The sequence below is a fragment of the Pelobates fuscus genome, chromosome 9 (assembly GCF_036172605.1).
Source record: "Pelobates fuscus isolate aPelFus1 chromosome 9, aPelFus1.pri, whole genome shotgun sequence".
In the NCBI taxonomy this organism is placed as follows: domain Eukaryota; kingdom Metazoa; phylum Chordata; class Amphibia; order Anura; family Pelobatidae; genus Pelobates; species Pelobates fuscus.
The window spans coordinates 50,058,203-50,076,689 of record NC_086325.1 but is presented as its reverse complement, the minus strand read 5'-3'; the positions used below and the strand labels follow the sequence as shown (position 1 = coordinate 50,076,689).

Genomic DNA, 18,487 nt, shown 5'->3' with positions numbered 1-18,487 from the left:
GTCTGCACCTGGCGCCCAGAAGGGATCGGATGAGCACAAGCAGTAAACAGCAGCCTGCCAAGCATGTCCCACTATAGCCAATCCTCCACACCATGCCTTTGATCACATGAACTGCTCTCTGCACATTAACTAATCGTAAAGTAGCAAGCATTTAAACATGTCATTATTTCACCTCCTAAAGAGTTTATTGTCGTAGTTCCTTACATGCCTTTACCTTAACCGTTCATGTATTATGTTATTCACTAGTCTCATCTCATGGGGCGACTCACACTTGATTTATAGCTAGTGGTGGAGCTGCTGATATAAATACACAGTTGATAACGTGCAAGCTACACCCTAAACATGACAGCCATCTTTCACAACAACGTACTGCTATATACTCATACCCTCAGTGCAACTAGCCATGATATACGCACGTTCAGCCTAGCATGCTCAAATATAACACACTTCTGTCTAAAAAAAAAGCTCCCGAATGAATCTAAAATGGATGCGGTCAAGGAGGTGGGAGGGTCTGGGAGGGAGGGTCTGCTGCTGATTGGCTGGAATGTGTCTGCTGACTGTGAGGTACAGGGTCAAAGTTTACTCAATGATGACGAATAGGGGGCGGACCGAACATCGCATATGTTTGCCATCCGTGGCGAACGCGAACAAACTATGTTCGCCAGGAACTATTCGCCAGCGAACTATTCGGGACATCTCTAGTAATAATCTGTTTACAGATACATATGTTAATACTGTATTATGGTAATCGGATATTCAGAAACATATTTTACCAGTTTGTTTCTATGTTCCTTTCAGCTTCATAATCGGATTTGGCACCATTGTGCATTGGTTCCTTTGGGGCCATCTTCTACAGAATACCGGATTATTCACCCATAGAGTTGTTGATTGTTTCTTCAAGTTGACATATGTTCTGCATTGAATTCTTCGTCGGCACCACCAAAGAAACAGGAATGGCTTGAGGTCACATGGGCAGTAGATGGTGCAAGGGACATTATGATTGGATGTATTGTTATGTTGTTAACCCTTTAAGGGTGCATGTTTACATGTTTGACTTGTTTCTATGAATATATTATATTTGCTGCTGAGGATTAAAAGAAAGAGATCAAGCAGAATACTCGCCTCCGTGTCCTTAATAAAATCATGACTTTACGTAATGAAATTAGTAAAATCTGGTAATTATTGACTATAGGAATTTAATGTGAACTAACAATTGATCAGGTCAAAGTGTAGGGGAAAAAAATCTCAGAGTCAGCTAATTTTTCAGTTAGGGTATTTAAGCTATAAAATGTGAATTTCAATCTGGGGTTTAATCGGTAAACTCTGAATTGTAGACTCTATTTTGAATGGCAAAATAGAGTCTAATAAAGCAAAGTTGTGTTTTAAATAGAGTTGAAGATTTTTTTAGGCTACAGCTGTTGTAGCCAAAATGTTGCCATTCGGATTTAAAGGAACAGTATAAGCAGCCCATTTTAAACCTGCGGGAGAAAGTAAAACATTGCCCTTTTAGTTTTTTTTAGGAACTGCAGTTTTCTTTGTACATTTAACCTGCCTCTAGTGGAGTAAAATCCACTATTCCTATCAGATGTTCTGCATGCGCACTAGCCTCTCAATATTGGAAAGCACTGGATTGCTAAAATCATCAATTTCAAGGATCTCAGCCAAAAAGGCAGTGTTTCCTCGAGGAGATCTGGGCTGAAAAGTAAGTAAATTCACCTTTAACCCTTGCAGTGGTTAACAGGGACTAGAGCACCATTGTGTTAGGAATACACATTTACAGCATGTATGAACAATAGATAAATTGGAGAGAAACCTCCAGTTTGGCTTTACACGTAAAGCCGGTATGTTGACAATTGTCTCTAAGACTGCCTATTAAATGAATTTACATTCCAGCTTGGTATGAAATAAGCTGCATGACTATGAAAACTATATATACAATGTGTATATTTTCTAACATCTTGTTGTAAACAAATGAACATAAAAATTCCCAAATTTACGGGTAGATCAAGAATTTTTGTTCAATATCTTGAAGTCTCACTGGCAGCTCATGCAGTCAGTGGGTGTAATGTAAATACCAGTAATAATAATAAATAATAATGTAAAAAATATATGTTTTAAGGAAATGGAGCTAGAGTTGTCCCCTTGAAGAGCCACTGTACCGGGCCTGCTGGTTTCCGCAATTTTTCCTAATGATTGTTTGCCAAGTTGTCTTTCAGCACCAGTATCTAAATCAGCATTTACTAAAATGAGAATTCAGAGTGAATTTGAAATGTACAGAATTTTTCCATTTTGATCTTAAATATGAAATTCACATTGAATTCACACTTTAGTAAATAGCTCAGTTTATCATAATTCAGTTTAGATGTTCCAATTACCAGCCAGTTCTAGAGTTGGGTTTTTGAAGGGTACTGGTAGGAACCGTGTATAAATTATCGGAGTATAAAATAATGATTTCCTTCTCTATACGGTGGCAATCTATAGCACATTGTTGCATTGACTGTCCTACTCTTTTTGGAGGCTATAATTTCTTACTTGTGTAATATACCGGTATTTGCTTTATATAATTTGTACATTGTCCTGTTGATTCTGATTAAAGAGATACTATAGTGCAAGGAACACTATAGCTCCCTCTGCCTCTACCCTCCTTTGTCGTCGTCGTTCCCCTGACGAGGATTTAGTTACTTACCTAATCCCAGCACGGATGTTCCTTGGTGCTGGGTCGTGGCTCTACCTTCTCAGGTGTCCGTTGCGCGTGCATTAGCCTTCCCATAGGCAAGAATTAAATCAATGCTTTCCTGTGGGGAAATAGCGGACGCTGGATATCCTCATGCAGAGCATGAGGACGTCCAGCGTCAGTTACCGGACCAAAAGTCCGTTAGGATCCAGGAAGCGCCTCCAGCAGACAGGCACTGGAGGCAGACTTAGTGCTGCAATGTGGACTTTGCAGTTTCTCTGGAACTGTAATGTTTTACATTGCAGCACTAAGTGCAATAGGGACAATGTACCCAGACCACTTCAATGAGCTTCAACTTCAATGTACCCAGACCACTTCAATGGTGCAGGTCCATCGAAGGGGCTATAAAGGTCCCGAGCGCGCAGCCAAGCAGGCAGCACCCTCCCGACATCTGAGCCCAGCAGCCAGCATTTTACTGATATTTGCAGAGCCCAATACTCCACCCAGCAAGGAAGCACAGGATGTGAGAACAGCACATTGTGGATACTCTATTTTGGAACAGGACTTTTCCCTACAGAGGACTTTGGTGAGATCCACCTAATATAATAGTGTGTACACACTGGGACTGCATATACATTTTTTTCCATTTTTCTTTTTTTCCTTTTTTTTGTCATGTCTTCATTTTTTCAATTTTTATGGTTTAACCCCTTAAGGACCAAACTTCTGGAATAAAAGGGAATCATGACATGTCACACATGTCATGCGTCCTTAAGGGGTTAAACCTTTTTTTTGCTACCATTTTTGTTACCATCATATAAATTATTTGTAGTCACGGCCTAAAGCTGTAGTATTAGTAACATAAGACAAACATAGAATGGAAAAGTCAGTTGTGGTGTGCCAGAACTGACGAGGAAGTAGGCCTGAAATAAAAGAGGGCCTACCTTATAAATTGCTTATAAAAGGAGGTGTGGTGTGTGGGACAACTCGCCAGACCCAACAGGTAATGAGGGAAGGGCTGGTGCTCCTTAAGAAGGGGAACCAAGCCCCTTCCACAACTTCAGGCCACGCCTTCCATTTGTGGTCACGGCATAAAGCCGTAGTATTAGTAACATAAGACAAACATAGAATGGAAAAGTCAGTTGTGGTGTGCCGGAACTGACGAGGCAGTAGGCCTGAAATAAAAGAGGGCAAAAAGATATAAACCAGTTTATTCATCCTACAAAACCCAACATAGCATATTACATATTGCTACAATTGGATAGAGCTCAAACAAGGCTGACGTGTCCTTGAACTTGGGGATCTCAGTAATTTCCCCCAGCCATTTACCCCACATTCACTCATTGCCACAAATAGCGGCAAAACCTGGAGTGGCAGCGGCATCCGTCCAGACTGCCACCGAATCCTCTGACCATACCGGGATAAAAATGCTTCTCTCATTCCAACTGAGCAAAAATTCCCTCCACAGTCAGCTGTGGCATGTACATCTAACGTAATGCAGGAGGTATCAGTTTGCAACAGTGGAAAAAGGCTAAGCAATCGGAAATGAATGCTCTGCCCTGTGGAATAATTTTCATGGCGAAATTTAGCGAACCCAACAGGGATTGTAACTCTTTCCTATTACATGAGCCACCTACTAGGTAAAGGTCAATGGCCGCCAGGATACGTTCAATCTTCTCCCCGGGGAGGCTAGCTTGCATATGCACAGAGTCCAACACTACCCCCAAGAAGTTGATGATCGTATCTGGACCTTCAGTCTTTGTCGGTGAAATAGGTACTCTTAATTGTGTAAACAGTCGCGTTATTGACAGGAGGCTACTAGGAGGTACCAGGCTACTTTCTATGGTCAGGAAATCGTCCAGGTAATGTATGACGGCGGGGCATTTACAGATGTTAAGCAGCATCCAGCACAAGGTCTCAGCAAATATATTGAAAATCCTGGGGCTGCTTTTAGAACCAAACGTGAGACGTGTGAAAAAAAAATATGAATCATGCCACTTAACACCATGTAAATGCCAAAGGGATGGATGGATGGATAGGGAGTAACTTAAAAGCGTTAACAACAGTGGCGTACTAAGGGGGGGGCGGGGAGGGCGGTCCGCCCCGGGTGCCATCCAGTAGGGGGGTGCCACACTCTGTACCTCCTGCTGGTCGTCCTCTCCCTCGCGGCGGCGCTCAGTGAGTGAGTCAGAGCACAGGGAGGGGATTCCCAGCCTGTGTTCTGAGTCATCACTGAGCACCAGGGATGCTGTTATGGAGTGTGCCAGCAGGGGGCGCAGAGTGTGTATTCTGCCAGGTTTCTCCCCTGCGGCCACTCTGCCTGCACCTCCTGCACTGCCTGGGCTGGAGTGAGACAGCCCCTGAATCATGGTAAGTTAATATAATTGTAAATGCACCCTCACCCCCTCCCTCATTCACCCTGTCATCCCCCTCTCACCCCCTCCCTCAGTCACCCTGACACCCCCCCACTCAGTCACCCTGTCACCAGTCACCCCCCTCACCCTGTCACCCCCCTCAATCACCCTCTCACCCCCTCCCTCAGTCACCCTCTCACCCCCCCCCCTCAGTCACCCTGTCACCCCCCCTCAGTCACCCTGTCATCAGTCACCCCACTCAGTCACCCTGTCACCCCCCTCAATCACCCTGTCACCCCCTTCCTCAGTCACCCTGTCACCCCCTCCCTCAGTCACTCTGTCACCCCCCTCAGTCACCCTGTCACCCCCCTCAGTCACCAGTCACCCTGTCACCCCCTCAGTCACCCGTCACCCTTTCACCCCCTCAGTCACCCTCTCACCCCCTCCCTCAGTCACCCTGACACCCCCCACTCAGTCACCCTGTCACCAGTCACCCCCCCTCAGTCACCCTGTCACCCCCCCTCACCCTGTCACACCCTCCCTCAGTCACCCTATCACCCCCCTCAATCACCCTGTCACCCCCTCCCTCAGTCACCCTCTCACCCCCTCCCTCAGTCACCCTGTCACCCCCCCTCAGTCACCCTGTCACCCCCCTCACCCTGTCACCCCCTCACCCTGTCACACCCTCCCTCAGTCACCCTATCACCCACCTCAATCACCCTGTCACCCCCTCCCTCAGTCACCCTGTCATCAGTCACCCCACTCAGTCACCCTGTCACCCCCCTCAATCACCCTGTCATCCCCTTCCTCAGTCACCCTGTCACCCCCTCCCTCAGTCACTCTGTCACCCCCCTCAGTCACCCTGTCACCCCCCTCACCCTGTCACCCCCCTCAGTCACCCTGTCACCCTGTCAGCCCCCCAGTCACCCTGTCACCCCCTCAGTCACCCTGTCACCCTTTCACCCCCTCAGTCACCCTCTCACCCCCCCTCAGTCACCCTGTCACCCTGTCAGCCCCCCAGTCACCCTGTCACCCCCTCAGTCACCCTGTCACCTGTCACCCTTTCACCCCCTCAGTCACCCTCTCACCCCCTCCCTCAGTCACCCTGACACCCCCCACTCAGTCACCCTGTCACCAGTCACCCCCCCCACCCTGTCACCCCCTCACCAGGCACACCCTCCCTCAGTCACCCTATCACCCCCCTCCCTCAGTCACCCTCTCACCCCCCCTCAGTCACCCTGTCACCCCCCCTCAGTCACCCTGTCACCCCCCTCACCCTGTCACCCCCTCCCTCAGTCACCCTATCACCCACCTCAATCACCCTGTCACCCCCTCCCTCAGTCACCCTCTCACCCCCTCCCTCAGTCACCCTGTCACCCCCCTCAGTCACCCTGTCATCAGTCACCCCCCTCAGTCACCCTGTCACCCCCTCCCTCAGTCACCCTGTCACCCCCCTCAGTCACCCTGTCACCCCCCTCAGTCACCCTGTCACCAGTCACCCTTTCACCCCCCTCAGTCACCCTGTCACCAGTCACCCCCCAGTCACCCTGTCACCAGTCACCCTGTCACCCCCCCTCAGTCACCCCCCTCAGTCACCCTGTCACCCCCCTCAGTCACCCTGTCACCAGTCACCCCCCAGTCACTCTGTCATCCCCCCTTAGCCACTCAGTCACCCTGTCACCCCCTCAGTCACCCTGTCACCCCCTCAGTCACCCTGTCACCCCCTCAGTCACCCTGTCACCCCCCTCACCCTGTCACCCCCCTCAGTCACCCTGTCACCCCCCTCAGTCACCCTGTCACCAGTCACCCTGTCACCCCCCTCAGTCACCCTGTCACCCCCCTCAGTCACCCTGTCACCAGTCACCCCCAGTCACCCTGTCACCAGTCACCCTGTCACCCCCCTCAGTCACCCTGTCACCCCCCTCAGTCACCCTGTCACCCCCCCTCAGTCACTCTGTCACCAGTCACCCCCCAGTCACTCTATCATCCCCCCTTAGCCACTCAGTCACCCTGTCACCCCCTCAGTCACCCTGTCACCCCCCTCAGTCACTCTGTCACCAGTCACCCCCTCCCTCAGTCATCCTGTCACCCCGTCACCAGTCACCCCCCGCCCCAGTCACCCTCCCTGTCACCAGGTTGTTAGGTTGTTTAGTAGATAACTCACTTATTTGTTAGGATGTTAGGATGTGGGATTGACATAATTAAGGACACCAAATTAGGGAGTTATCTACTAAACAACCTAAAGATTAAAATTAAGAAAAAGGCTTTTTAAATTTTGATCTTTTAGCTGTTTAGTAGAGAATTCCCTAAATTGGTGCCCTTATGTGAGATTCCATATGTAAAGATACCAAATTAGGGTGCTGTTTAGCAGATAGCTCCCTTATTTGGTTTCCTTAAATATGGCAATCCAACATCTCAGCATCTTGCCAACACTACACACAAACACATCCCTGCATTCCAGTGCAAACACTACATACAAACACACCTCTGTATTAAAACATCACCATTATATATAACCACACCACTGCATCTCGCCAACACTACACACAAAAGCATGCCTGCATTAAAATGCCAACACTACATACAAACACACCCATTCATTCACTCACACTTACTCCATACAAAAGCATGCTTACATTGAAACATGCAAGCACTGCTCAATGCTACATACATTAAAACAATTGTGGGTGTTTTGTACATTTTAAAGTGCAGGGGGGAGGGGAGGGGGGTGCCAAAACTAGGACCCGCCCCGGGTGCCATATGCTCTAGGTACGCCCCTGGTTAACAATATCCGTTTTACTCAGCCATGCCTCTACCCCGGCCGAGAGGATGGCAGTGACGGCATTATCTATGGTTGCATATTGGAGGGAAAATTCTTCTGATGGAATTAGCGAATTTAGACTTGGGGTAGGTGATGAATGGGGAGCTGACAGGTCGAGAATAAACCTTTGTTTATTGGAAGATTTATTTGTGACCAGTCCTATCGGGTTAGTTCTCCAAACCGCGAAAGGCGGGGGGTTGAAAGGACCTAATAAGAAACCTTGGTCAATTCCTTCTGTAGGAGTAGGTCAATAGTGTCGGGTGCTACTAGGGCTGTCCAGGATTGCCGTAAGCATGTGAATAATACCCGTGTGAAACCCCAAAGTAATTCCTGCTACCAAAAAGTCAACGAGATGTGATGGGTGACCACACAAAAGCTCTTTCAGTAGGGAGACATTAAGAGACGATAAGTACTGCTTAGGATATAGTTTATTGGGGCACATTACTTTGGAGTGAGCCCTGAAATGTTGGGAGCAGACATGCAGAAGTCTGCAGGCACTGTATCCGCAAGTGCCAGTGTTAAAATTGTTACACACTTGCGATTTCCCCCAAAATACAATATCACGGCCTAGCTTATCTTTAAACACCCTGCCTGTTCTCCCTGTGGGCACCACATTAGTAGGAGAAAATACAGCATTCACCTCTGGAGAATTAGGGCACAGATTAGCAGTGTGGGAGTTGGACCAGCGAATGGCACAAGCTGGGGTTTTAAGGCCCGCAAAGTGTCGTCAAAACAGTTCTGTATCAAGCACACCCCAATCAGCTTGATAATTGAACTGAGATAGGGCGGCCGACGCCTTTGCGGAAAAAGCACGGTGGTAGTCGTAAAAAGACGTACCACCGTACTTGTGCCCCAAATCCACCAGCTTGTGGAGATAAAGGTCCAATTCCTCCCTCCTATCTGGATATACTGAGCATATCACATCTCTGTATATCACGAAAGCCAACACAAATTCGGGAATAGATAGTTTCCGATTTAACCTAGGATCTCTGGACTTCAACACAACCGACACATCCCCATAAGCATAGGTCTTATTTTCAAGTACATCCTGTGATAGTCTGTCTTTGTGTCCCCACGTGTGTAATGGAGTTGTGCCTTTGTCCTGGGAGATAATTGAATTACTTCTCCAGGGCAGAGGGGAGGAAGCCAGGATGCATTGTGGGGATGTTTTACTTCTGTATGTCCTGAAATGCTACTTGTCTGTCCGTTATTACAGTCTTCCATCTGGTCCCCTAGGGGAGTGTCCACCAGGTGGGAGACCTGCATAAATACAGGGGCAGGTAGCCCTCAATAAACAGACCACTGCTTGACCCCCAACACGGAGCCTTGTCTCGTTCTTGGGGGGGATTCACTGTATGCTGATAGGGACTGACTGCCAGGAGTGTAAGCCGCTTGGGAGCTTTTCCTGTTCGTCTGCTAGCAGCTATTCGTGAGGTTCCAGTTTGGGAGTTTGGAGTGCTACCTTATTCCCTTGTATGCAGTTCGGGAGTTTGGTGCATTCACTTATATCCAATTCGGGAGTTTTGGTGATTTTACAGTAGCTGTGCCTGTCTGTGAAAAGGGGATTATCGCCTAAACTATTTTAATCCCTTGTCTGCTGAAACGGTCCGTAACATAACCTATAAGAGTAATTTGCGTATGTAAGGGTAATAAATATGAACCCCTTAATCCCCTGCTATTCTGATACCTACCAGTAATTACGTAAAAAGTAGGGGGCTGGAACCAAATACTCAAAAGAGCAAGGATGCCTATACCTAGTAATACAGAAAAACACACATAAGGACGCAAGTCTTGCGTGACCAATAAGGGATAATTAATCATGATTACTGACCTACGTCAAGTGAAAAAAGATGGTAGATTAGCAGCCCACCGTGGAATTGCTGTTCAATACTGAAAACATAAGAGGTCCATAATCATAACCATGCTAAGCATTATATGTGACCATAAGTCCTGTATATATTTTAATGATACTAAAACGGTGTGTGTTAATTATAACCAAAAGTATACCGTATTATTAGAAAACAATGCTCCTTATGGCAGAATTTCCAGACATATATCCTACCAAACCCATATGTGTCATGATTTCTGCTACAAAAATGTTCTGTAACATGTAATTGTTCCAGCCGTGTATAAACATATGCCTAAAAATATGCTATGGTAATACCTAAATCAAAAATGCATTAAATGCCACATGTCATAACCTATACGACCATCAGGGGTCGTGGAACCATAATTTAAGAGCAAACAGTAATAATAACCAGCCACCAGAGGTCGCCCTAGTGCCTGTAACAAGTTTTTTAACATCTAATTAAAAGAGTTTCGGCAAACGAACGGTCATTAAGATGACCCGAATGTAACGAATTTTACACACAAAATAAACATTTGAACATAGTCAAGTACCATATAACAGCCATAACCGAATGCCGGTATTCGTATGATTAAGTACTGAACTGCTACCGTGCGTGTAATCGTCGTATAGCGATGACGAAAATCGTCCACGCCGAAAATTGCGACGGCCGTGTAACTTACGATTTTGCCGTACGACCAAACCCCGCGACCGCTTGGCCTAACGGTGGAAGCCCGCCAGCAGAACCCGGAGGGGACAGGACCCTGGAAGCCGACCACGGAGACACAGGTAAGCAGAATGGCGTCAGGAACGACCGGAAGTGACGATCTCTCTCCAACAACTCGCCAGACCTAACAGGTAATGAGGGAAGGGCTGGTGCTCCTTAAGAAGGGGAACCAAGCCCCTCCCACAACTTCAGGCCACGCCTTCCATATATATTTTTTGTGTCACACTTGGGCTCTCTAATAATTTATTACGGTTTAGCAATATTTTGCTTACAAATAAGTTGGCTCCTCGTAGGGATTCTTTTCACATGGAGTAACATCGGTTGTCACAAGATACATTATCCCCATGAAATCGATATTTTCTTTTGTATATATTTATGAATGTAATGAATTACTAAAAGCATTATAATTAAAATCATTGAGTGCAGTATCATTTGTTGATTTTTAATTTGTCTTGGCCCTTGGCTTCTTTTTCTTTTTGTAATGTAAAAAGTAACAAAGGGTCACTTTATGACATGAAATGGTTTTGGTGCTTGGAGTAATCATTTAAAGGGACAATATTAATACAAATTTCAAGAAGAAGCACATTAAGGTCCTGGAGTGACATAGCCAGTCTCCAGACCTTAATCCCATAGGAAATCTGTGGAGGGAGCTGAAGGTTCGAGTTTCCAAATGTCAGCCTCGAAACCTTAATGACTTGGAGAGGATCTGCAAAGAGGAGTGGGACAAAATCCCTCCTGAGATGTGTGCAAACCTGGAGGCCAACTTCAAGAAACGTCTGACCTCTGTGATTGCCAACAAAGGTTTTGCCACTAAGTACTAAGTCGAAGGAGCCAATTACTTATTTCACTAATTGACATGCAAATCAATTTATCACTTTTTTGACATGCGTTTTTCTGGATGCTTTGTTTTTGTTATTTTGTCTCTCACTGTTAAAATACTTCTACTATTGAAATTATAGACTGACCATTTCTTTGTGAGTGGACAAACGTTCAAAATCAGCAAAGGATCAAATACTTCCCGCCCTCACTGTAGATAATGCAGAAGTAAAACCAATGTGATATCCACACAAAATTAAACAGCAGAGATCTGAGTCTGTGAGTACTGGAGGTGCTGAGATTTCAGGCAATTTCTTATGTGGGAAATGCTCACTATAGATAATGCAAATCCTGTGCCTTTGCAGCAAATGTTTATGGCTCTTTTTAATGCTTTACATTTATTTTTATATATGTATTACCTTCCAGTCTGGAGTGTCCCTTAATGTACATTCACAATGTTTTTCACACACCCTTTGGTACAAATATCTTACATACTAGAGTTGGCGTAATATGGTAAAATCTACTAATTACACATGGAGTCTCAATAAATTACCCAGACGTCAATATATGGAACCTGTGTCACCACGCAGATGATAATTACCAGGAATGACAAGACACACCTGTGAACCAAACATGTTAGTTGGCAGATTACTCACATGAAAAGGTCTTCAATTTAAATGTCATGCATTTGACCAAGGCATATATTTATATTCATGATCCTATTATATCATTTTATTGATATAGTATTGGGCTGGACAACAAACTTTTAATTGTAGCAAATTAAAATGCAAATGACAAAACGAAGGCTAATATAGTCAGCGCGGCTATAGCCAAGTTGGAGATTTTCTTCAAATCAGTTAGACGAAATTTAAAAGACACATAAAGTACAATTAAATGGGGAAACGAAAGTTGATCAAAGACAAATGCAACCTAAGTTTTTAGAATAGATTCCCCCAATTTGGAGCTATCAAGTTACAGATTCTAAGAAAATGTTATTGTCACAAACTAGTGACATATTTGCATACAGTTTCGGGCACCAGTGCAGCACAGGAAGCCACAAAGGAGCACTGGCCGGTGGATGCTCGGGGTGCTTGTGGGCGCAGGGTGCTCCCGGGAGGGACAGAGAGGCACAGACCAACTGGTCTTCCACTCTAGAGGTATCTGTTAAGTAGAGTATGCGGTATGGCTTAAGGCACAAACCAGAACGATATCAATGTGCAACGCAGTTACGTTTTTCCCTTCTGTATTTTTTTATTTATTATTATTTCCACCAAAATGTGAAAATCTTTGACAGTATGTACCAAACCTTTCATGTCAAAGTAAGCAATGACAAATGTTATAAAGAGGCAATACTAACGCTTTGTAAACAAAGTGAAACAACTGTGATATGGCTTTTGCATAAGCCCGTGTATTGATGATGTACTGTGCCTGCTGTCAATGCAAAAATAAAGAATTAAAAACATTTTTTTTTTAGAAATGCATCTACGGTCTAAATTTACAGTACAAAACAGTCACTCTGACACATACCTGTAATTCCAGAATCATATTCCGAGCTCAGCCTGGCAGGATGGGAAAGATTTGATAGTTGTTTATTTCAGTAAAAACAGCAACATTTGAATAATGTAAAATACTATTCAATATGTAAAATAAAATATCACCAAACGACGATCAATTCGCAAAATACAGACACTTATTTTTAAATAGACAGACACACAAAGGATTTTATTTAATCATTATTTTATTGAAAATGTACATAATGGTATTACGTGAGATAGTGCTGGTCCTATGTTCAGAATGGAAATGTTTTCAGTGGTGCTGTCCACCCTTCATTTTAATGTATACTTGAAGCAACATGACAACAGACTGTTTGAGAAAAGGTAGAATATGTCTAGCTAAAAGGACAAATTAATCTAAATCATCTTTCACAGCTATACCCTTGGAAGAATCTCCGACACATTAACATCTTTCTCCTGCAGTTAGTAATTACCTTTACAAAGTGCACTTCGAGCAGGATTTGGCAACGAATGGCTTCCGAACGTTGACAGACTGTATCTTTCTCCGCTACCAAACACTGGTTGACTTTTCATGTAGTCCAACAAAACTTTGTGGTGCATCTGTTGTCCTAAACAGTGTCCAATAAGTGTAACTAGAAGCTTTGCCAACTAAGAATGAGGTAATATTGGTTTAATGTCCTCCATGGTGCAATGTATAAAAATCACAACCACCAATTTGCTTGATTTAACCCAAGGATGTAAAATTGTGGCTCAAGATATTGTAGGACTACAACTTCCAGAATTCACTGTCAGCTATATTCTTGGAGAGCATATGGACGTTGTAGTTCTCAAAGAAATCTGAAGTGGTTGTGCGAAAGGAGAAGGATAAGAAAATAATCTTCTGGCACCTTTAAGGGCTAAAACATAGAACTGTAGTCTACTGTACTCTGAAAACACAGTGATCAGTGGCAAAATGACAAAAAAAATAAAAATAGCTTTTTAACAGTCACAGCCACAAGTTCTCAGAATTAGAGAGGTGACCTAGAATTTCAAAGTGACGTGATCTCAAAGCAGTTTCTCACTAAATTCTAATCATCTGGCTTAAAGTACAGAGCAACCACATCTTGGAATATCATCTCAGGCATATATTCCAATGAAACTGGCAATATTGTTACCTTAGGCCTTATTAACCAAGCATTCTAAGGTAAATCCCCGTTTGAAAAACAATCCACTGTATTACATTTTTGAAGTGGTTTGTGGAAGAGTGTGTTTTAGCATTTTTGGCAGACTCCATTATAACAGGCCTACAGATAAATGTAATTATTAATTGGTAAAAAATTACCTTTATTTAAATTGTTTGTGTCATATACACACAAAGACATAGGTGCCAAATTTTGGTTAACATTTGATAGCAAGGCTTTATTAACTTTTTCTATTTTCAATTATTTTTAACTTCATCTTTTTGAGATTATGTATTTATTTATTTTTCTCTCCTTGTATATTACATGTATTGAGTTTAGATTGACCGTTAGAGGTTAATTTGGGAAAGTATACCTACCTATTCAAAAGAGTTTCCTGTGCTCTCAGGGTATGCCTAGGAATAAGTATTTGTGAACCACGAAACGCGCAAGGCCTAGACTCAGTAAGTTTTATTTCTGTCATTTTATTTTATTTATTTTTTTTATTTTTCCTGTGCTAGGGAATTATTTTACTACTCTGATTTTCCTTTAAAAGCGTTGGCACTATTGCACATTTGAATGCTTCATTTCGTACCTATTGTGGTGTTATTTGGTGAACCTAGTATTGGAGTCTTCTGATACGTTCCAGGACAGTACTTGGCAGGTGATCACACCTAACTACTTTTTCTATTTTGAGTTTTGCACACACTGTAGAAAAGAGGTGCAGGATTGAGCTTGAAATTTGCTAGCAAGGTTCATCTGAATATTTTGCGGGTAAAGTGGCAGTTGAGATGCTTCATTGTAGCTGTCCTGAATTATCTGAGTATCACAGTCAGATCACAACTTAAATAAGTGCTTATTGAGAATACTGAAGGTCTGTGTTTTAAACACACAAATTTCAGAGGTTCCGTTTCTTTTTAATTAAACTTTTCATTAAAACAGCGATCCGTCACCTCTACTTTGACATCAAGAATTTCACAATTTTGTGAATACTGGATATATCTGTATAGGTACTCAAAGAGATAAATGCATATACAGGCATACCCTACTTTTAAGTACACAATGGGACAAGAGTATGAATGTAAAACGAAAATGTACTTAAAGTGAAGCAATACCTTTTTTCATTTCCCAATGCATGCACTGCAATGCAATATTAATTTACAGGCATAACTGATACTGCAACTGCAGATTTCCAGTGATTTATTTAGTGATTTCCAGTGGGCTTTTACTCAGTTAAACAAACAGTAAAAATAAAAATCTCATTCCAGATTGTACCATTTATTTTTTATGTTTTACTAATCTGACAACTTTAAACTGGGAGGAAAAGTACAATAAACCTGCCCATTGGGCCATTTTCTGCCAACACAGTACTAATTTGTATTTGTTAGCAGCTTAGTTGCACACTTTGTTTAGAAACACCTCTTCATCACTTTAAGCATTTATGGTTTAACTTTGAATCCTCAGAATTTTGGCTAATGCAACTAAGCTGCTAAATCATAGTTATAGAAAATGGCCGGGTAAACCCTTTCACTGGATGGCGCCGATTGCAGAATATGTAGAATAAGAGACAATGTAGGGGCAGAATATATATATATATATATGTTCAGCTAGGAGTAGACATTATAAATTTGAGATGATTAACCTGTGCCATGTCAGAAGGTGTGAAAAGTTCTTGCCCCAATGACACTGAACTGAGCTTTTTTAACATGTTTAGTATGCCTGATTATCACAGAAGCCAGTAATCAATATTAATTCAGTGGAAAGCTAGCCAGATTGGTTCCCTGGCATACTGTAGCTGACATTCTAAATGAATGTACTGCTCATTATAAAGTAATAAACTTTTAATGGGAATAGTACTACTTTTTACAAGGAGCAGCCATCTTGCCTTCCAAGTAAACATTACATGACAGCTTGGATTAGCACACAGCTTGTTACTACTATGGAGGAGCCAATTTGCCCTTCTCGAGTGCAGTAGTTCAAAGCGTCAATGCAAATGTTGCTCATTACAAGCACAGAGTGGCCAACTTGTGCTTCTAGCATACAGTAGCTGAGCATTACAGTTTTGCTCATTGAAAGTAAGAAACCGCCATCTTGCAATAAGAATGCGACTAGTTACATGTAAGAGCGGCCATCTTGCATCATAACCTACAAAAGCTGAAAGATTCTATTAGAATATTACTTATTTATTATAGTGGCCATTTTGTCCTAGCATACAAGAGCAGACCTAAATCAGAATGTAGGAAGCAGCCATTTTGCATACAGCATAAAGTGTCTAAAAGCTTCAATGATTACACCAATTGTATAATTTAAGGAGCAGCCATCTTGCCTTGCTCATACAGTAGCCCGAAAATACTGCTTTTAGTAACATTTTTCGAACTCGTAATATATTTAAATGTATAAACCACTAAGTAATTAGGAGTGAACTATAAATTAAAAATAATATTTGCTAAAAATAGTAAAGTTGGACAAAAACAAATTCTGTTTCTTGGCTTTTTTTAGGTCTACATTTTGCTATTTCTTATTGAAATTATAATTGAATGGTAAGTAAATAAGGCTGATTTACATGGATTAAGAGGTCTGCCAGAAAATATGCTTATAAGGGAGCAGAAACCATTCCTCACAAATAATTAAAAAATATATATATATATATATTTTTTTTTTTTTTAAATGACAGCAATAAAATGTAACACAAACCATAGAAGAACAGACTACACTGTTTAGTAAGTACAGGTCAGCAATTGCCTTTTATCACACGCTTTTCTCCAAAATAAATTACTGACTGGGGAAGAGAAAAAAAAAAAAAAAAAATTTATTTTTTTTAAAGCTACAGGTTCATTACTTCAGAGTATGAATTGGCTCATGCAAGTTTACATATACTATTTGCGGGTGACTTTTGGTAATACCCAGCAGAAACAAAAACGAATTAAATAAATAGACCGCTCCTACTGAAAATACAACCGCTGGGTATCTTGGGGCACTGAATGCTGCATTTGCACAAATCATTTGGAATAACCAAAATGACATGGACTTATTCCATAATAATATATATATATAAAAAACAAACAAAAAAAAAAAAAAAAAACACACAAAACAAAATCCAAATACATAGAATTATTATTATTGGTATTTTTATAGTGCCAACTAATTCCGCCCCGCTTGTATAAACATGAATAAACATAGCCCACATATTTTATTTAAAATTCTGCCTTCATGGGGTCACTCCACTGGGAAGTCCAGAACGTTTTTTTTTTTTTTTTCAAATGGCTTTCATAACTTTGACCTGAGCATCGCTCTGTGGGTATTTGACATTGCAATATACATTAGCCTTCATCAGAAATGGCCAAGGCAATCATGCATAAGTACTAAATTACTTATGAACATTAATATGTAGTAAAATGTGTTTGTTTTGTATTATTTTCCATATGTGCTATAAACCCTGCAATATTAGACCTTTTCTTTCAATCCCAATGTTAAATACCATGCAAGTCACAGAAGAACAGCCTTGGAATTATTGACAGAGATAGTTAGGAATATTAGTGTTTGTTTTTAATCTAGAATTTCTTTCCCATTCCCAGACAAAAAAAAAATGGGACCTCTACATCTTCTATAAAGAGCAGTCTTCTCCTTTACACAGATGGTGAGACAGATTAAAAGAAGCTACAGAGAGAAAAGAGAAAGAAAATCAGCAATTATCAGAAGTGAGCAAAAAAAAAAAAAAAAAATGCAAAATACAATGAGAAACAAAAAAGGGATTGTAAAAACAAAACAAACAAACAAAAAAAAACACAAAATCAGCCAAAGAAAAAGCATTATTAATACTGAAACATGTGTTAAAGCCAACATCATAGCTTTTCTTAAAGAAGCATTAAAAAAAAAAAAAAAAGAAGAGGAAAAAATAAAACATATGAAAAAATTAAAAAAACAAAACAGACAATATGGTGTGGTTAACAGAACAGTGATTTGTAAACATTTTTTTGCCAAAATAGCCAAATTTCTGACTGTCGTTACCTACATTTTGTTGTGTGGTTGCAAGTTGGCAGTTATTTACAGCTAGGATTTCTATGTATATTACCAGCAAATGTATACTCAGGAACATGGCTCAAACTATATGCCATAGATAAGTGTTTTCACCTTTAATTATGACCATCAAGAATTGTATATTCTACTGAATGTTTAATTAGAGCTTGGATATTAATAGCTGGCTCTCTATGCGAGGTCATAGTTTAGGTACATTGTGGGTGATGGAGAGTGGATAGGTGCGTACATTTACATAAACACTAGAAACATTGGCCCACTTTTGAATGTAGAATGTATATTTATATATATCTGTATATTTGATTGTGATGGAATGAAATGTACCCAGAGCATAACTGGATTTTAGCTATGTCTTTGGTTTGCATGGGTCCCATGTTTTGTTACAAGGACACTCTAGGCACTGTAATCTTTTAATCTCATGGAAGTGGTTATAGTTTCTGCAGCCTCCTGGCGCAGTTGTTCCATTCATTGCTAAACGCCTTTTCAATGTAATGCTAAACCAGAGTCCCGCCAACTCTCTCTTCTGTGTGCTCAGGATGAAGAGAA

The 18,487-nt window shown here is 41.9% G+C and overlaps 1 protein-coding gene across 1 annotated transcript in view; it reads right to left on the bottom strand.

Moving 5' to 3' along the window:
* Nucleotides 1–17,445: 17,445 nt before the first annotated feature.
* The window catches only part of SEPTIN6 (septin 6), a 53,479-nt gene continuing 52,437 nt past the window's right edge, over nt 17,446–18,487 (bottom strand). The window contains exon 10 of the mRNA XM_063431931.1: nt 17,446–17,563. Within this exon, the coding sequence (XP_063288001.1) occupies nt 17,554–17,563 (10 nt within the window). The 3' untranslated portion in view covers nt 17,446–17,553. The remainder of the gene's footprint in view (nt 17,564–18,487) is intronic.